The sequence below is a fragment of the Equus przewalskii genome, chromosome 4 (assembly GCF_037783145.1).
Source record: "Equus przewalskii isolate Varuska chromosome 4, EquPr2, whole genome shotgun sequence".
Lineage (NCBI taxonomy): Eukaryota > Metazoa > Chordata > Mammalia > Perissodactyla > Equidae > Equus > Equus przewalskii.
In genome coordinates this window covers 3,425,044-3,443,167 of record NC_091834.1, presented here as the reverse complement: position 1 = coordinate 3,443,167, position 18,124 = coordinate 3,425,044, and the positions used below count along the sequence as shown (strand labels likewise).

The window sequence follows — 18,124 nt, the reverse complement described above, 5'->3', positions numbered from 1 at the left end:
AGGGTCTTTAAATTACTGATCTCCTCAGGGAAAAAAAAGAAAAGAAAAAGAAAGAAAGTACCAGGAAGTCAGAGACAACACATTACTAGTGGTTTTATATAAGAAAAATGATTTTGAACTCCAATTAGCTAATATACAAATAAAGAGCCTTAACCTACAACAAAAGATGCATGAATAAATGTACATTTATATGTCTTAGGTTAAAAGAAAATGTTTAAGATGTCTTTTTTTCAATTAACCAATGACCAATTGGTCCCAATCAAGTCTAATAGGGAGGTTTCTCCAGCTTCACAGAATAGCCGTAAAATTAAATGACAAAATGTGTGAAAGTGCTTCATAAACTACAATGTGCAATATAGATGTAAATGTAAGCTATCTTTATTTAAAATGTAATAAATATATGCCCCCAGATTTTAGTCCTTTGGATGACAGACACCAAATACAGGCCAGGAGAAAAGGTAGACAATCGAGAAACTCACTATTTGCTACGGAGCACTTCCTTAGAATGTTACTGACCCCGCTAACACTTATTCTAACATGGAAAAGAGAGGAGTCAGAAGAACAGACACGCCCTCACCGTCTGAGGTCTGGTGGGGAGCCATAAAAAAGGAGCACAAGAGAAAAATACGTTCAACAGACCTCAATTAATTGTTACCAAATAAAAACAACTCCTGTTCATTTCAACCACTAAATATATAGATTTGGTGTTGTCTATTTGCCAATTTTTAAACTTAAGCCACGTGCCCACCTTGGCTTCCAGGAACCGTGTGTCTTGGCGACACGAGAGCACACAATGCAGCACAGCCATCTTCTCCCAGTCCAGCCGGGCGTCCCACAGGAACTCTAATAAATACGACCGGTTGAGGTCTGCCCTATAGAGCCTTCCAGAACACCAATCCAGAATCAGGGACCCTGACAGCGACTGTAAAGGACCATGAGGTAGCATATCAACCACTTCATTGTTTCCTGGCAAAAAAAAAAAGTAGATCAGTAAATAAAGGAACCCCTTCTCACCCAAACGTAAATATTAAAGCCGAAACAAACCCAAATGGACCACGTTCATGAGGGAAAAACTACAACCATACCTGTCAGAAACAAACTGTGGCAGACCAGGTCTGGGTGCTGAATGTTAAGTAGATGAAAGAAATGACCAGGTAAGTAAACAGCTACGAAATAGTCTGTAGAAGAGAAAGATTTAAGTTGTCCACATGCGGTCAGAGCTGTACACGTGCAGACAAAGCCCAGAACTTCCCAGTATCCCTATTCTCCTCTAAATGTTTTAAAACACAGAAGTTCTGACCAATGTAATCACAAGCTGGCTGATGCCAGCACAGTTCCTCTTACAGCCAGATCTCATTTATTCCTATCTGTGGCTAATTTCCTTTGGACATTTAGCCCTGGTTATCTTAATTTAATCTGTAGTTTTGTTTTTAAGTAAATTGTGGCTTTATATGAATCTAAACGATCTCTGAGAGCAAATTAGAATAAAAAATGTTAAGCAACATGAATTATTCCTTAATCTGGAAGGCTGGGAATAGCTCATAATGGGAACTTCCTTCATAGTTTTTCAGTTTGGGGAACGTCTAAAATTTAGTTTCCCGTGTTTCCCCACTCACCATCGTCATCATAGTCATTGTCATCACTATCATCATCATCACCACCATCATCATCACAATCATCGTCATCACTATCATCATCACTATCATCGTCACTGTCATCGTCATCACCATCATTGTCACCACTATCATTGCCACCACTATCATCATCACCATCATCATCATCATCACTATCATCATCACCATCATCGTCACCATTATCATTGTCATCACCATCATCACAATCATCATCATCACCATCATCATCATCACAATCATCATCAGCATTCTGTTTAGAGAAGCTTTAAACTGATATTCATGCAAACGACCTCTGTAGGCACTCTGACACTTCGTGGAGTACTCATTTATTTCCTTGCATAGCTAGCTGCCTAGGATTCACACCTTCACGGTCTCTGCACAAGATATTTTTGTACCAAGAACATTTGTACACAGATTGAGCCAAGGTGTAAGAATAGGTTTCTGGAGAATGGGAGGGTGGAAGTAGCCCTTACCAATAATTTTTCTGGGATCTTAGAAAAACGGAAATTCACACGATAGCAATGAATTTCGTGTAGATGAAACATTTAGATTAGAAGCGAGCCAGCTGGACTCTTTTGCTCTATGAAGCAAAGAAAGACATGCTAATCACTTGTATAGAAGGCATTCTGTGGAAAGGAAAGAGGATGTAAAACTCTGACTAGTTGACTTATAAGTGTCCTTGCAGTCACTGTGGATTAAATGATGTTAAAGTGCTTAGCACAAATGGTTGCAATAATATTATTATGGCAACATTTAAGTAGAAAAACAACAATAGTGATATAGAAGAGCACAATGGAAAGGGTTTGGGCATCAAATGACTTCGGTTAACTCCTAGCCCTACCATTTACCCAGTTAATTAGGCTGGTACTATGCTCCTGGGAGAGGGGGCATTTGGAAACATATGAGGGTGTTCCGGGTTGTCCCAATCTTTGTGGTGGAAAAGGGATTCTTATTTAGTGAGTGGGCTCCGGGGATGTTAAACCTCCCAATGTGCAGGACACTCTCACACAAAGAATTGTTGTCTCACAAAAAAACGTCAACAGTACCTGTGGTGGGCTGAATGACGGCCTAATTTCCAAAGCTTGTGAATACATGACCTGAAGTGATAAAAGGGACCTTGCAGATGTGGTTAAGAATCTTGAGATGGGGAGAGTATCCTGGACTCCCCAGGTGGATAATGTAATCACAGATGTTTTTATAAGAGGGAGCTCTGACAACAGACTAGAAGACCGTAAGATGAAGAAAGAGATCGGGGTGATGTGGTCACAAGCCAAGAAGTGCTGGCCTCTCAATGCTGGAGGGAGCAAAGAATGCATTCTTCCTTGGAATCTCCAGAAGGAACCATTTCTGCCCACACCTTGATTTTAGCCCCTCCAGACTCATTTCAGAATTCTGACCTCCAGAGGAGAATGTTTGTGTTGTTTTAAGCCCTAAATCTGTAGTGACATGTTACAGCAGCAATAAGAAACTAGTACAGTGCCCCGATAAGAGACACTAAAGGAAGCTTGGACACACATCTCAGTCTTTCTGAGACTCAGTTTCATTATCTGTAAAACAGGGATAACATTACTAAGCAGAATTGTTGTAAGAACCAAGGTAACTTCAGTAAAACAGTTAGCATACAGTATTCATTTTAAAAAACGATAGCTTTTTATTTAGAAACATAACTTTCTTATATAGATGTGATTGGAGTTCATGAAAAATTTCAAAAAATTCTATTCTTTAATCTTTGAATCAATATAAGCTCCTTTTAATAAGGTGACAATTCAGGGACAATGCACACAATTAATAGCAAAAAATACATCATTCAGAAAAGCAATATTGTTGTCATAAAAATTACTTCCTGAATACTTTTAATCTTGGGTACAATTCTGTGCCTGTAAAATAAAGTGTGTTTAAGAAGGAAAGATGACTCATGTAAGATAGCCTATTTTTACACAACTCTAGTATTTCTGCCCTCTCTACACTCGGAAGACCATAGATTAAATCGTGCCTGCCCTTTTTAGGAGTCATTCCCAGGGGTAAGAAAAGGATGGATACCTTTGACCTCACAAAATGCTGTTTTTTTAGGGGAAAGTTTCCCACATCACTCTTGAGACAGGATGCCAATACAGCCCTGCTGATAAGAATCGAGTCCCAGACCCAGGAAGACTTATACTTCTCTTTCTCATCACAGGGAGCTGTAGAGCCAGGCCCCTCCAAGGCCATTTCCCGCCAGTTCACAGCTCACGGTAAAGCGTGCCACATGCCGGCCCTCTTAGCATAAGAGATCTCACGTTGTCAATAGTATCAGCCAAAATAAAAACCTTTTTATGGACTTTCTCACCATTTTCGTTCTCACTTTGCCCAGTTCCCTCACATCACACCTTCCTGGACCTTTGTCACCAGAGTAGCTTTTCTTTCTTAAATATGGTGCCATGTCCCATACGTAGGCAGGAAGCATTCTGTTCTTCAGTCTTGGGCTAACCTGTTTGTGCCTCACATCCCAGTGAGCATGGACAAGCAGCTTAGAGAGGCACAGTAAACCCTTTCTTTATTTTCTTCCTTCTAGACTCCTTTAATACGCTTCCACATAGACTCCCTTAATAACACTCAAGTGCCCTTTACCATATTTACTTGACGAAAAGCAACAAGCTCAGACTGATCCATAAATCATTTATGGGACTCGGAAGCTTTTAGCAATTAGCAACAGGGATGGACAATTTCCCAAACGCCTTGTCCTCTCTAGAATCAAGGGACTACATGATGTTTATTTCTCATAGGTTTTTGGGGAACATCTTTTCACTGTCATCCTTTTTATACTAACAAATGGCTTTTAGGGTTGCTAAACTAAAAACATAAGAAAGCTCACAGTGTAGATTCTCTAAAAAGGGAGAGGCACCCCCACCCCCCAACAACCGAGGAGACTGATGGAGTTGAGGGGGGGTTGTTTCCAAAAAAAAAACCTCCTCCTATCAGGCTTCAAAAAGGTCAGTGATTGTCATCACAATCCAAGTCTCAAAGAGGCGTGAGATGATAGGGTGTAGAGAGAAGACAATGAGATACGGAAGGCTGAGGCATAGCGTGCACCGGAAGGAAGGGTCAGAACAGAGCATGCGTCTCTGTCACTCACCAAGGTTGAGAAAAGTAATGCCCTTTGTCACACGTGAGTCAGCACTCCCAAGGGCAGCGGTGAAGGTCTTGCTGTGCCCTGTGGAGAGAGAACGCGAAGCCAGAGAAAGCACGTTAAGAAACAGAGAGCTGGAATCCCACCCAAGGCAGTGACTCTGCGATACTCTCAACATTGACTAACTGTGACACCGACAGAGCAGGTGCCTTCCGACTCCTCGATTTCCAGCTTCCCCATCATTCTCCCAAAGCCAGCACTGCAGGTGGATCACCGGAGTGCGGTCACGATCCAGTAGTTCTGGGTTTACAGATCATCTTAGATCTTAAAAGGTAGGTTGTGCTGGCAGGGAAGGATCCGAAGGAATCTACGTAAGGATCCAAGAGATGGAGGACGCCAGCTGGCTCGTTGCTCTTAATCTACAGAAAAGTTTATTTATTGGTTTTAGTCATCAGAAGAATGTGTGAAAACTTTCCACAAAATATCAAATTTATACTATTAAAGCAAGTCTACAGTCACACGCCACATAACGACGTTTTGGTCAACAACGGACTGCATACACAACGGTGGTCCCATAAGATGAATACCATATAGCCTAGGTGTGTAGCGGCTGTACCATCTGGGTTTGTGTAAGTACACTCTGTGATGTTCGCATAACGACGAAATTGCCTAACAACGCATTTCTTAGAATGTATCCCCGTCCTTAAGTGACATGTCTGTGTGTCTAGTTCTGAAGTTGCTTTTAGTTTCTTCATTATTGAGCAAGTTATTAAACTTTTTAACCTTGATCTCTAACTTCTGAAGGTAATCCTAGGCACTCCTGTGGAATAATAAACTCTGGTGTGGTCTGGCATAAAATTTTTTAAATTTTGGAAAAAATCCATCTTTAAAAAATTTTAACTCCACCCACAGTATGTACTACATAAATATTAATTTTAAGGAACTCACTAAGCAAAATAAATACTCCTTGGCATGGTTCACACTAAAACTACTCAAGAGCACACTGTGACCGACCACAGAACTGGAAAATGTTGTGCACTTTCCCCCTGCTCCCCGGGCTGACTGTTGACACATCAATTTTTCAGGCCACAGAGGTGTGAAATGAAATAAACATATCTTAGGTCTAAGACCTGTTAAGGCCTGACATCATGGAAGGTTTTAACTAAAACCTTAGGTAACTTTGTAAGTTAAATCTATTGATATTTTCCAATCAGTAATAATAAAAAAGCAAACAAACACACCTTGGGCAAATACATCCATTAGGATTGGTCTACAGAGCTAGAAAAAGATATAGGTCAGAATAAAAAATATATAATATGTAAAAATCTTCAGGTAACAATATTCATCAGAAGTGAATTTCTTCAGGAAATGTGTATTACATGATGGTATAAAGGTATAGAATGTACTGATATAATTTATTGCAAGGTAATAAGTCTTTAAAATCTAATTTGCTACTATGTGGAAAAAGCGATTATGTAAAAGTAAAACATAAGAACAAATGGAAAGTACCTTTATGAAAGTAGAACACTGAATACGTGATTTGTTCCCAAGAGTCAAGCTTCGGGCTGTAACATACACACAGACTTCCTAGAAGTAAAAAAGTATTTAGTAGAGCTTAAAAGAATCATAGACAAAAAGTTTCCTAAGCCACTTAACCTTATTTCTATTCCTTTAGATGTCCTGCCTCAACATGCCTCATCGGTGATTCCCAAATTCTAGAAATGGTCTATTAACAAGCTGCTAAGAAATTTCAATTCAACAATTTCTCGGCACCCACTATAGGCAATGCATTGTGGGACAGGCTCTTGAAGGGAAGGGAAATGAATAGAGACACTCCCGTACGTGAAATCATGGGAGTGTGTGAAATCTCCTAATATACACAGACTACCCTGCCCTCTTATCTAGCTTGCCTTCCAGCACATACCCTAGTTTATCAAAAATTGTGTCTCCTCTTTACAGAAAGTTTCCAGTCTTCTTGCTTATCTAGAATGGAAGGCAAACTAGGACAATAAGAGCAAGCATGGTGTGTGAGCCCATAGCCACCCATATTTGGGTCACTGAGGGCCTTGGCCCAAGGGCAAAGGAGAGCCCCAGCATAGAGTGGCCTTTCCACGTGACCCTGACTGCCTTCACTTACCCTGTCACTCCCAGCACCCTCAGCCTTCTCATCTCCTTCAGTGTATAAAATTGTCCATCGTCTCTAGCGGCTGTTGCTATCTGGATAGACTAGATGAGTCCATCATGACCTACAAATGACGGCATTATGCTTAAACTGATACTTCTATTCTGATGCTGACCTTTATGTCATTACCTGAAATAGGAGATTTCTGGGGTGGAAAGGAACTCGACAAGGAGTCTTGAAACCTGGGTTCTAGTCCCTGAGCTAATATTAAACTAGCTCTGTGAACCAGTGAACCACAATATTTCCTCTCTTACACTGCATACTTCCTTTATCAAAGAATCATGGTAGGAAAAAAAGACCATTTTCCCTAAGAAGGCTATTTCAAGACATTTATAAGCATTCTGTTATAGTATTTATCATCCATGACTATTGTTAATGACATTTAAGATGTAAAATATTGTTAGAAGTACACTTTATTGCAATATCTTAAACAAATAAAAAAGAATAACTTTATCAGATAAAAACAGTAACAATTCTGTAAGATGTAAAATTACTGTTATGGGTACTGAGCACACAATGATAACTTTTCTTTAAAATTACAGCAGACTCACTAAGAATAAAAGTGATGTTATACTAAAGCGTAAACAAAAATAATAATTATAAGAGTTACAGAGGTCCCATGTACCACTTTGACTCCTTTCATAAAGCAAACATACTACCAGCAAAACACTATTGGTTTATCCCGTTCTTTTATGTTCTATGATCACAAGGAGAAAGAAATTGTTAGCAAACATGTTAAAACTTCAGCCTCTCTAGTAAAAAAAAAAGAAAAAAAGATGAAATTAAAACAAGGCACCATATTTTTCCTTCCAAATTAGAAAAGTTTTAAAAATGATCATCAATTCTGTCGAGGGAGCGGCAGGAAGAACATTCTCAAATAACAGTAGTGGAAAAGTGAACTAGCACCATCTCTCTGAAAAACAGTTCAGTAGAGAGTTAAATACATTCACATCGTGGAGCCAGTAATTTTTCTTCGAAGAATCTATCCTGAGAAATGAACATGAAATGTCGACAATATAAGGGAGATCGTTACCTCCATTCTAGCAAAATCCGCCATACACCATTGTTCAAAGAATGGAGGTCACTGTTTGCCTTGTTTTGAAGAAAGTTAAAGTGAATGTAGAATAAGTGTACCTCATTACACACCCTGAGAGCCGCATTCCGATCTCATACGCAAATATTTCCAGACAGTCAGGTAGTAGTTTAGCTCCCCTCCCAATCCCAAAGGAAGGGAAAAAAAAGACACAGCAAGGTGAAATGCAGAGTGCAGACGCTCTGCAAAGCTGTCACATCCATGGAATTTTCTTTACTAACGGAAATGTCCTATATCTGTGCTGTCCAATATGGTAGCCCCTAGCCACGTGTGGCTACTGAGCACTCAAAATGCGGCTAGTGTGATGAGGAATTCCATTTTCATTTTATTTAGTTTTAAGTACCTTGAATGTAAATAGCCACATGTGGCTAGGGGCTACCATAGTGGACGCCACAGCTCTGGAGCACTGGCTCTCAACCCTGGAAATCCAGTAAACTCACCTGGGCTCACAGACCCCCAGGCTCCACCTTAGATCAACTAGAATCCCGGGGGTTGAGACCCAGGCATCAGTATTTTTTAAATTTGCCTGAGGCAAATTAATTAAATTCTCTAAGCCTCAGTTTCCTCACCTGTAAATAAAAAAATATAGAATCTACTTCCTATGGCTCTTATGGGAGAATTAAATGAGATAATATGTACAAAACTCTGGCAAAGAAGTTATGTCCGGCTACAAAGGTTAGCTGCTATTACTATTCTTCCAGAATAATTTTGCTGCTATTTACAAGTCGAGGGAAATCACAGTTTGAAAGAAACAAAGCATGCTCTTGACAGTGTATCCAGAGATGCTTAATAAATATTCATCAATGATGAAGATAACATCTCGAAGTTGGCTAGCCTTCGGGAAACCATGTGGACAATGAAAGCTATTATGGACAAAGTTTTCCTAAGGAAATTATCTCATAGTGAAAGCTCTACAAAATGCTACAACGCGGACCTAATTCTGGGAATTGGTGAAGGGCAACTTTTGCAATTATATGAACAGGAAGGAGAGTTTATACTTTTCAGCCCTCCCTACCTCCCAGGAGATGGTGCACAAGAAAGAACCGCAGCCCCTGCCTTAGAACACACAAGACTGCCCCAGGTACAGCTTCAGGGTTGACCATCAGACACGGAAGGAATGAGAGTATGTTCTGTCCTTCATTGCTTTAGCAAGTCTCTGAGTTACTCTCCTGCTGTAAAAGACCCATTAGAAAAATCCATATGAACTCATAATCTTCATACACAAGCGACCTGACCACAGCAGAGCTCTCGTGCCCACCAGCTCATGAGCACCCCCATCGTGAGCACCTCTAATTCCTTGGAAGGTAGTAGGTTTCATTTCCTAGGGCAGGAAAATGCAGGACAAAGATGCTTTCAAGGATGTAGGAAGTAATGCTGAATAGACAAAGTGGCTCCCAACGACCAATATGTGACAAATCCTACTAGAGCATCCCCACTAATGTCACAGTTGAAATAAGCTGGGTTTGTACGAGGCCCTGAGTCTATCGGCATTCCTTTCACGAACCATGTTTTCCGGTTTCCACACCAGTGGAAAATTAAGCCCTCTATTAAAGAGACAGTGGTATAGGAATTAGACTATTTTCTCTCTTCTCCATTCCTCCTTGGCTAAAGTAGGTTTTCGTTTGTGTGCTTGTTTTACCACAAAGGTAAGAAATAATTTTTGAAAAGCAATTTGGGAAACACATGAACTGACAGCTTCGACGTAAACCAAAAGGTTGCTTCTCCAACTTGTTTCACCTTAAATCTGGAAACATCCCATTTGAAACAGGCTTATTTATTCTATTTCAGAGCTGACTAGGAAGAGCAAGCCTCATTTCTATTCTCCTAGACATTGCTGAGAAAGGAAAAAACAGACTCTTTCACAGCTATGCCAGATACACCTAACATTTTATTAAATAAGATATGTCATAGAGAGCCAATTTATAAGTCATCGCTGCCTCTGTTCATGAGAAATTCCTGTGGGGACAAAATGAAAAGGAATAAAAGCTTCACAGAATAAGAGCCTCAAATGATTGTTTATACCCAATGAATTAACGTGAAGACCCAGGGAAGCACCCACCCTGGTCCCTCCACACGAGCTCTGGATCCCATGACATCTCGCCTTCTAAGCAAATTCACTGTACCAGTTATTCCTCCCTGCTGGGTACTGTCATCTTTTCTCTTGCCACTAAACATCCTGTGAGCATCCAGACATACTGGAGTCTCTCCCATCACCAAAAATAATATTCCCTAAATCCCACTTTCCCTTCCAGCTGCTGCCTCTCTCATGTCTACACGTGCTATGATGATTTTTTCAACTCCCACATGCCACTTAACCCAGCACAGCCAAGATTTCACCTCAGCCACCCAACACCAACTACTCCCAGTGACCTCCGTGCTGCTAGACCCAATGGACTCAGTCTCCCCCTACTCATTAACGGAGACTAGCCCTCTCCTTTGGGAAACCCCTCTGGCCTTGGCTGCTATAATATCACACTTGGTTTTCCTCCTCTCTCCAGACACTCTTTTTCATTTTTCTTTGGATGTTCTACCTAACCTTTACATATTTTTATCCCCAGATCTTACTTCTAAACTCTTCCCTTTCAACCTGACACCCCTCCCACGGCTTTGAAGGCCAGCTATAGTCGAACAGCTTCCACATCTATCATCTCCAGTCCTGATTCCTCTTCTAAGGTCCAGAGCTCTTAAAGTGTCCAAAGCAAAACTCATAATCTCCCTTTCTAAGCCCCACCAAAACCACTACACCTCAGTAAATGGCACTCCGGTTCACCCATCTCATTATCCCAGAGACCTGAGATCCATTCCTCTCCATCGTTATAATGAGCCTTCTCAGTTCCATCTCCAAAATGCATCTCAAGCCCGTCTAGTTCCCTCCGCCTCCACCGCGCATCCTGTTCAAGCTGCCCTCATCTCAGGTGTACGCATACACCCTCATCCTAACTGCTCACCTCTTTTCATCCTAACTTTTCCTCTTGCCTTCCCTGATCCATTCTTCACACAGCAGCCACAGTGATCTTTGAAAGACACAGATCTAATCATGTCACTGTCTGCCTAAAACACTTCAGTGAAGGGGCATCAGTGGATCCTAAAACCTCCCGGTGAAAAGTTGTTGGGGATTAGGATAGTCACATGATGCCAAAGTATCACCTCAGATTCCTAACGCAAAGGTTAAACTGTCCCTTTACGAGGCAGACAGACAGTGGTCACCACATAACCAAACGACAAAACTTAGCATCAAAAATAATAGGATGTCCTGACATTACATGCCGCCTGATCTGGTGCAAATAAAGTTCACAACATCACCCACGAAGTACTCTTACCACAAATGTTTAACCTATGTCTAACGATGCCTTTAGGTCTGACCTCCAATCTACAGGAAATGTGGAGGATAGAGGAAGAAGTTAATACTTCCACAAAGAAACAACTAGACAAATCCAGAATGAGGGACCTTCCGCAAGGCAAATGTCCTGGACTCTTCAAAATGCCAATGCTGTGAAAAGAAAAAAAGTGCAGAGGAGAGGATGTGGGAATCGGTCTACATTAAAAGAGACCACAAAGACATAACCAAATATAATGCGTGAATAGCGATGGGATCCTGACTTTAAAAGTTATGTACATACATATACTTATTCATTTATATGCATACACATGTACAGGACTTTTTTGAAACAATTACAGAAATTTGAAGATAAAATAGTTTACCGATTAATGTAGTTAATTTCTTTCAGGGATAATGGAACTGAGGTTACGTAAAAGTATGTCTTTAACCTAAGGAGATACGTGCTCAATTATTCACTGGTAAAGTGTCAGGATGTCTGCAACTTATTTTTGAACAGTTTTGTCAAAAGGAAGAAAATAGTACCTATACATGGGGAGAATGATAAAGCCAACGTTGTAAATGATATGATTAAGTGAAAGGTACGTGGATGTTCATTCTAACACTTTTCTGTATGCTGGAGCATTCTCAAAATAAAATGTCATAAGGAGAAAAAAACAAATCCTTTAATGACCTTATAACTCTTAGGATAAAATCTAAAATCTTTCCATGGTCTACAAGGCCCTAAAGAATGTGGCCCCTGCCCACCTCCTCAGCTTTCTCTCACAATCCTCTTCCCCTTGCTCTCTCGACTTGGGTCACACTGTTTGCAGTTCATACACATCCTTCAAGTCTCAAGCGAAATACCACTTCCTTCCCTAAACTCCCCAGGACCGATTTACGGAGGGACTTGTGTGGTTGAGGGAGCCCTGGGACGGAGAGGAAAAAATGAGATGGATTATGAAGGAGCGAGGTGGCAAGGGGACAATTTTCAAGACTAAGACAGAACAGGACAGGCTATCTCGGAGGGAGAGAGAAACAGGGATGGACTAGCTGAACTAGAACATATTTCTATTCTATTTCTAGGGTCTTCCATTAAACCTCCATCACATGCTCTCATGGCTTCCGTACTCTCACGATTCTATGTAAATGCTATGTGTGCACTTATTTAATGTCTAAAATCCACAACAAATAGTAACCTTTATATTAATAAAGATGAGGTCAGTTCTGCTCATCATTGGGTCCCCAATACCTAGCACACAGTAAGAGCTCCATAAATGTTGGCTTAATGAATACTACATAATGTGGCTTTAGAGGAATACAATTTTAGTCCAAGTGCTACTTAACTCAAGTGGTAATTGTTCACTCAAGTTGGAATACTAAAAATGGCTACTAGATTTAGTTATTAGAGTCGATTATTTAGATGATTACAAAGGTTAATGAGCAGTTTTTTTCACCAGATTCATTGAATGTAACCATACTCTTCTTCTCTCATTTTTAGGTATTATTTTTCCTTCTCTATTTTCTCTATCTACAATAAACAGGTGTTAAGAGACAGAATATTGTACACTAATAACTTTGACAAGCATTGATTGTGAGCTCAGTAGGTGATAACACAGCTCTTAAAGCAGACAAGTACGTGGGTTTAGAACCAAACACATCAGTAATCCCGACACAAAAAGCTTTCCCATCATTGAATGACATATGTGAAAAGATGGAGCAGTTGAGAGAATTATATTGATTAAATATGACTCCATCCCCCGCTTAGAACAGTCATACAAATAATAACTAGTAGATCAATAACTCTGCTGACTGTGGCTCTTTTATAGACAACAGATGTATAAAATTATAGTGGAGAAGGTAATTTGGTATATAAATATCCATATGATCACTTATGTAAGAATGTGGCTCTATTATATTTTATTTTCAGGATCCATATAGCTAAACAATGACTAAATTTTGTACAGAACTCAAGTATAATTAATAGATTGATAAATACAACCAAGGTTCTACCTGTATGGTTGGTAAAAACACACAGGGTCGGGTGTTCAGAAAATTTTTCTTGGTCTTGCAGATCAGTACATCCAAAGTTGACAAGACTAAGAACGTAAAGGATAAGAAATTATGAATGCATTTAAAAATAAGTTCCCTCAAACAGGACAGTAACCACTATAACATACCCACAGAGTTAGAGACATGTCTCTGAGAAATTTAAGTAGATAACATGTTTCTTTTGTTAAAAATTTCTGTAAAACAATAATTAAAAAAAACACATGGTACATAAATGACATGGCCCTGGCAACAGAGAAAAATATATATTACTTTCAACTTGTATTTCTATAACTTTTTTCTGATTTAATATACTGTATGCATACACTATGCTTCAAAATAAGCATAACGGAATATTCATATATTGTAAGTAAAGCTAGCAAAATATATAACAGTTTCGGATTATCATTACTCTAATTCAAGAAGACTTTCGTTTCTTCTGTGCGCTGATGGTCTTGCGTCTATTTTTTTCAAAAGTGCCTCATGCTACATGTAAGATAGTTTGGAGAAAAAAAATTCATCTTTTGCGTAAAAAGAAAAACAGAAAAAAAGTAAAGCAATAGACTCAGCTGAGCTACAAATGGATTGACCTGCGGCATCATCTTTGATGGCGATAGAAAACGGTTTGATGTTCGATCCTGAATGTGACTGTGACATACCGAATCCTTTTACTGAATCACAAAGAGATCGCCTCCATGGATTAAAATAAATGCAGGCGCCCTACACAAAGAAACGGCTAGGAAAATCAATACGATTGACTTGACATGAAGCAACCCTGTGCTCGTGCTTGATAAAGTTGTTTACATTCCCTACAGAGAACAGCAACATAAAAGAATACGCATGCGTGCACACACGGAATATCAGGTTGTCTTTTTATCTGCACACCACCAGGTACAAATTATAGATTAGGCATAAATATAATCATTCTGTCCATGAGTTTCCAAAAAAATTAATAGTAATCTATGAATAACTTACTTAAATCCTGAGTCACTTAATGCTATGTCCAAGGGTGCTTCAAACTGTCAAAAAAAAAATCAGGAGAAAACAAACAAAAGAATGAGATTAGTCAAGTGATGATAGTTCTGAAACCAGAGCAAGCCTGACAGCGCTGTGCTTGCCTGACGACACAAAGCCCGTTTACCCGTCATTATCTTCAGAGGTTAGCCCCCAGATCCACAGCACGGAAAGTCCAATGGGAATATTCTGGAGTTTACGTACAACCAAAAACTTGATGTATATTTATCCCTTAAAGGGCTGACACTTGGCAAACTTTGCCTCAGATATGAGTACCACAAACAGATTGCATAATAAACCAATTGGAAAGAGCAGACTTTTACAAGATACAGATGGCCGCATAAAGAGGGAAGGACTGGGTGTCTTCAGAAGGAGGAAGAGTGAGTCAAAAAAAAGGGCAGGAGGAATAAATGAAATTCTTGTAATGGTACATCACTCCGTATTAGACACCAATACTAATCCTAGTCAAGAAGAAAAACAATGTTCTGTCCATCACAGATAAAGATATTTATGACTCTTCAGCAGAAGGCTAGCATTCCAAACAGCTTTTCCAGGACTGATGCTAGATTTAAATAAACTATACCCTCTCACTGACTTTTTACCTTATACTCAAATCTACCGTCCTCACGAGTCCTTTTGGATCAAATGACTTGTGAGCACCGAAAGCTATGTGCTATAGACCACACCTATTTCCTCCACTAATCCTCACTCTCAGCCTTAGTTTCTTTAACGGGAGGCATTCGGTGAGCAGACATTTCCTGTGTGTGGTCTTCCAATCACCTATATTAATTGCATTTGTTGTAGAGTTGAAGCCTCCAGACGGCAAGAACTATTTTACTTGCTCATACAAGTGACTAATGCAACATCAAGAATGCCACAACGCTGTTTGGGAGAACAATTCTCTTCAAAAGGGGGCAAAGGGTTATAAAACTTCCTGCAGCCCGATCATTCTCTAGACTTACCATTAAGTTAAAGTTCTCGTCAGCATAAAACTGGATGCATTTTAAGATACTCCTTGATTTCTAAAAGAGAAAACAATAAATGACAAATGACCAAAAAATGAACCAAACACTAGTAAAAGAGAGAGAGAGAGAAAAGGAAGCAGTCAAGAAACAAACAGTAAGGAAAACCTTTTGCTATTTTTAATGAACCTTCGTTGACTGCCCCCATGAATGAAAATGAAGTGAGTAGTAAATTTCAATAATGATAGTGTCAAATTTAAAAGGTCCATATAAAAAGGAGGGCCAGTGGACTAGCTGTTACCTTCAGCTCCACGTAGTATAGTCTCTGCTCTGACGTGTCCCATTGAGCCCAAACAAAATCCTCAGCTACTCTCTCTCTTGGGAGACGGCCAGAATTTTTAATCACCTAAAGAGGCATAGAGATTTTTAAAAATTAATAACTATTTTAAAATAGAATATATCTGGATTTCATTGTTATTTTGTATATTCTATCTTTACAACACATGTAAATATTTCCATAGTTTATTTTTAGCAGTTCTCTACCCCCAACACATACACATGGAAAGTCTTTCCAGAATAGATGTAAGGCATCATTTCACGACCTGCTCTTCCCAAATACTCTATAACAAACTACATTATTCTTGTTCCTAGTTTGACAGACAGGCTGGGGTTGTTGAAGGCAAGGCCACACCTAACGCAAGTCAACAGCTGGGCTAATAGAAGATTCAGAGCTTGCTGTTCTGGACATAACCTGCTCAGGCATCTGCAGACAAAGCTTCACTACCAGAGACAGAGGTTGTGATGCCAAGGAAAAACTCAGGCCTGGGAGTGGGGAGTACCGGGCAATGATCCCAGATCTGCCATGAACTTCACGTGGCTTTGGTCATGCTTCCCACCTTTATGTCTTCCACAACGAGTAGATGATTCTGCCCATCTCTCAGCAGTAGTTCACTGCTCATCCTTCGAGACCCAGCTTAGGCACTGCCTCTTGTACAAAGCCTTCTCTCACCTCGCAAGACGAAGGCAAAGCCCCCCACCTCTGTATTCCTACGGTACTTTGGCATAATTCTATTACAGTTACATTCTAATTAGAAGTCTACCCCAATGAGTATGCACTCTTCTCCAACACCTTTATAGTCTCAATGTCTTCATTGTTTCTAGCATGTAACAGTACTCAAGGAATGCTTCTCAAAATGAGGAAAGCGAAATAAGGTATGCAAGAGTAAATTGCCATGGAAATGACAAATGTGATACAAGGAATTAAGAATTCTCCTTTCTCAAAATGCTTATCAAGAAAAAGTAATCTATATTGGGACAGATAAGTAAAGAAGGAAGACAGGCTGAGGTAGAAAAAAATGAGGGAAAAAGGGAATGTCAGAATGGCCCATATTCGTGGCTAAACCATCTCTAATCCTAATAAGGATCTCTCCACTGAGGCTAAGTTGGAACTCAAGGAAGGCACAGGGCATGCAGAATCATACACCTCTATTTCTTGCTTGCCTGGGTCCATTACATTTAGGCCAGAGGAAAGAGATGCTGGAAAAAGGACCCAAGAATCCCTGTCTGACTCTAAACTTGGGCAACCCATCTTGTTTTCACTTTTCTGAAATTTGTTAGGTTAGGGTCGATTTGGGAACTCTCAGATAAAGGTATATAGTGACAAGAACATGATCATCAGAGTGTGGCAACCCAGGTTCACATCTCAGTTTTGTCCCTCCCCTCTGTGAGTCTTGGTTGTTGTGTTTCTTGTAAACATGGGGATAATTACAATACCACCTCTACCTCGCAGGGATGCTGTGACGAATGCGTGGAACCACACGTTACCCTAAGAAGCTGTCACCTAAGCCTTTAAGAATAAGGGCAGAAGTGCCTCACAGAGGGGCACACAGAGGAAGGAATGCTGAGGCTGCACCGTCTTGGCCCAAAATTCTTTCTGGGCTCTGACAAGTGTCCCTGCCCTCACTCTCTCTGCAGTGTCTCTGGGGCTCCCAATCCCTCTGCTAGCCAGCCAGTCCTCTGTCTATGCTCATTTTCAGTTCCTGACCCTGACTTGTTTCCTTAACTCTCTCCTCTAAATTCTCAGTGGTAGCTTTGGGATTCCGCCTGGTCTTTCCTCTTTTGTCTGACATTTTTCTTATCACTGACCTGTCCTCGCCCTGCTATCCACTTGGCCTCTGGTGGCCCTGAGCTCCAGCCCACATCTCCTGGTCATTTCCTGCCAGGCCTCTTGATTTAAAGCTTTCAATCATAGATATATAATTAATAAATGCCATTTTCCATTTCAATTTTGTTCACCTAAGTTTAAGATTAAAATCTTCAAAGAAAGACTATTTTGATGCAGACTATTTAAATATTGAAGGAAATTATTTTTAATATCAATAATATGTTAAGATCCCACAAATTGTCAAGAAAATGTCAACTGAGTAGAAAAATAGACAAGGATATAACTAAGGAATTTTCAGAAAAACAAATTCACATAGCCAATAAGAACAGAAGATGCTCAAACTCACTAATATTAGGGAAATACAAACTAAAATAATAATGATATCAACTTACACCATCAAATTGGAATTTTTTTAAAAAAAGGTAAATACACCTATTACGTATGGATAGAGGGTCAGGGTACTCTTACACTTTGCTTGTAAAACTGTGAATTGCTACAAGTTTTTTGGAAAGCAATCTGGCAAAACTCTGTTGAATGTTACTAAATGCATACACCCATCAACCCAATTAGCCATCCCTGAGGATTTAGCCCAAAGGAATATGTG

General features: G+C 39.9%; 1 protein-coding gene across 9 annotated transcripts in view; it reads right to left on the bottom strand.

Annotated features, from left to right (window-relative positions):
* The window catches only part of GSAP (gamma-secretase activating protein), a 79,438-nt gene that overhangs the window by 35,381 nt on the left and 25,933 nt on the right, over positions 1 to 18,124 (bottom strand). For all 9 annotated transcript variants that reach the window (XR_011539378.1, XR_011539377.1, XM_070617036.1 and 6 more), the window contains 8 exons: positions 15,658 to 15,762; positions 15,357 to 15,416; positions 14,356 to 14,399; positions 13,345 to 13,430; positions 6,250 to 6,327; positions 4,747 to 4,824; positions 1,086 to 1,178; positions 749 to 966 (listed from right to left, as the gene is read on the bottom strand). Coding sequence is in view for 7 of the 9 variants with exons in the window: in XM_070617036.1 (XP_070473137.1) it covers positions 749 to 966; positions 1,086 to 1,178; positions 4,747 to 4,824; positions 6,250 to 6,327; positions 13,345 to 13,430; positions 14,356 to 14,399; positions 15,357 to 15,416; positions 15,658 to 15,762 (762 nt within the window). In the remaining 2 variants the exon portion in view is untranslated. The remainder of the gene's footprint in view (positions 1 to 748; positions 967 to 1,085; positions 1,179 to 4,746; positions 4,825 to 6,249; positions 6,328 to 13,344; positions 13,431 to 14,355; positions 14,400 to 15,356; positions 15,417 to 15,657; positions 15,763 to 18,124) is intronic.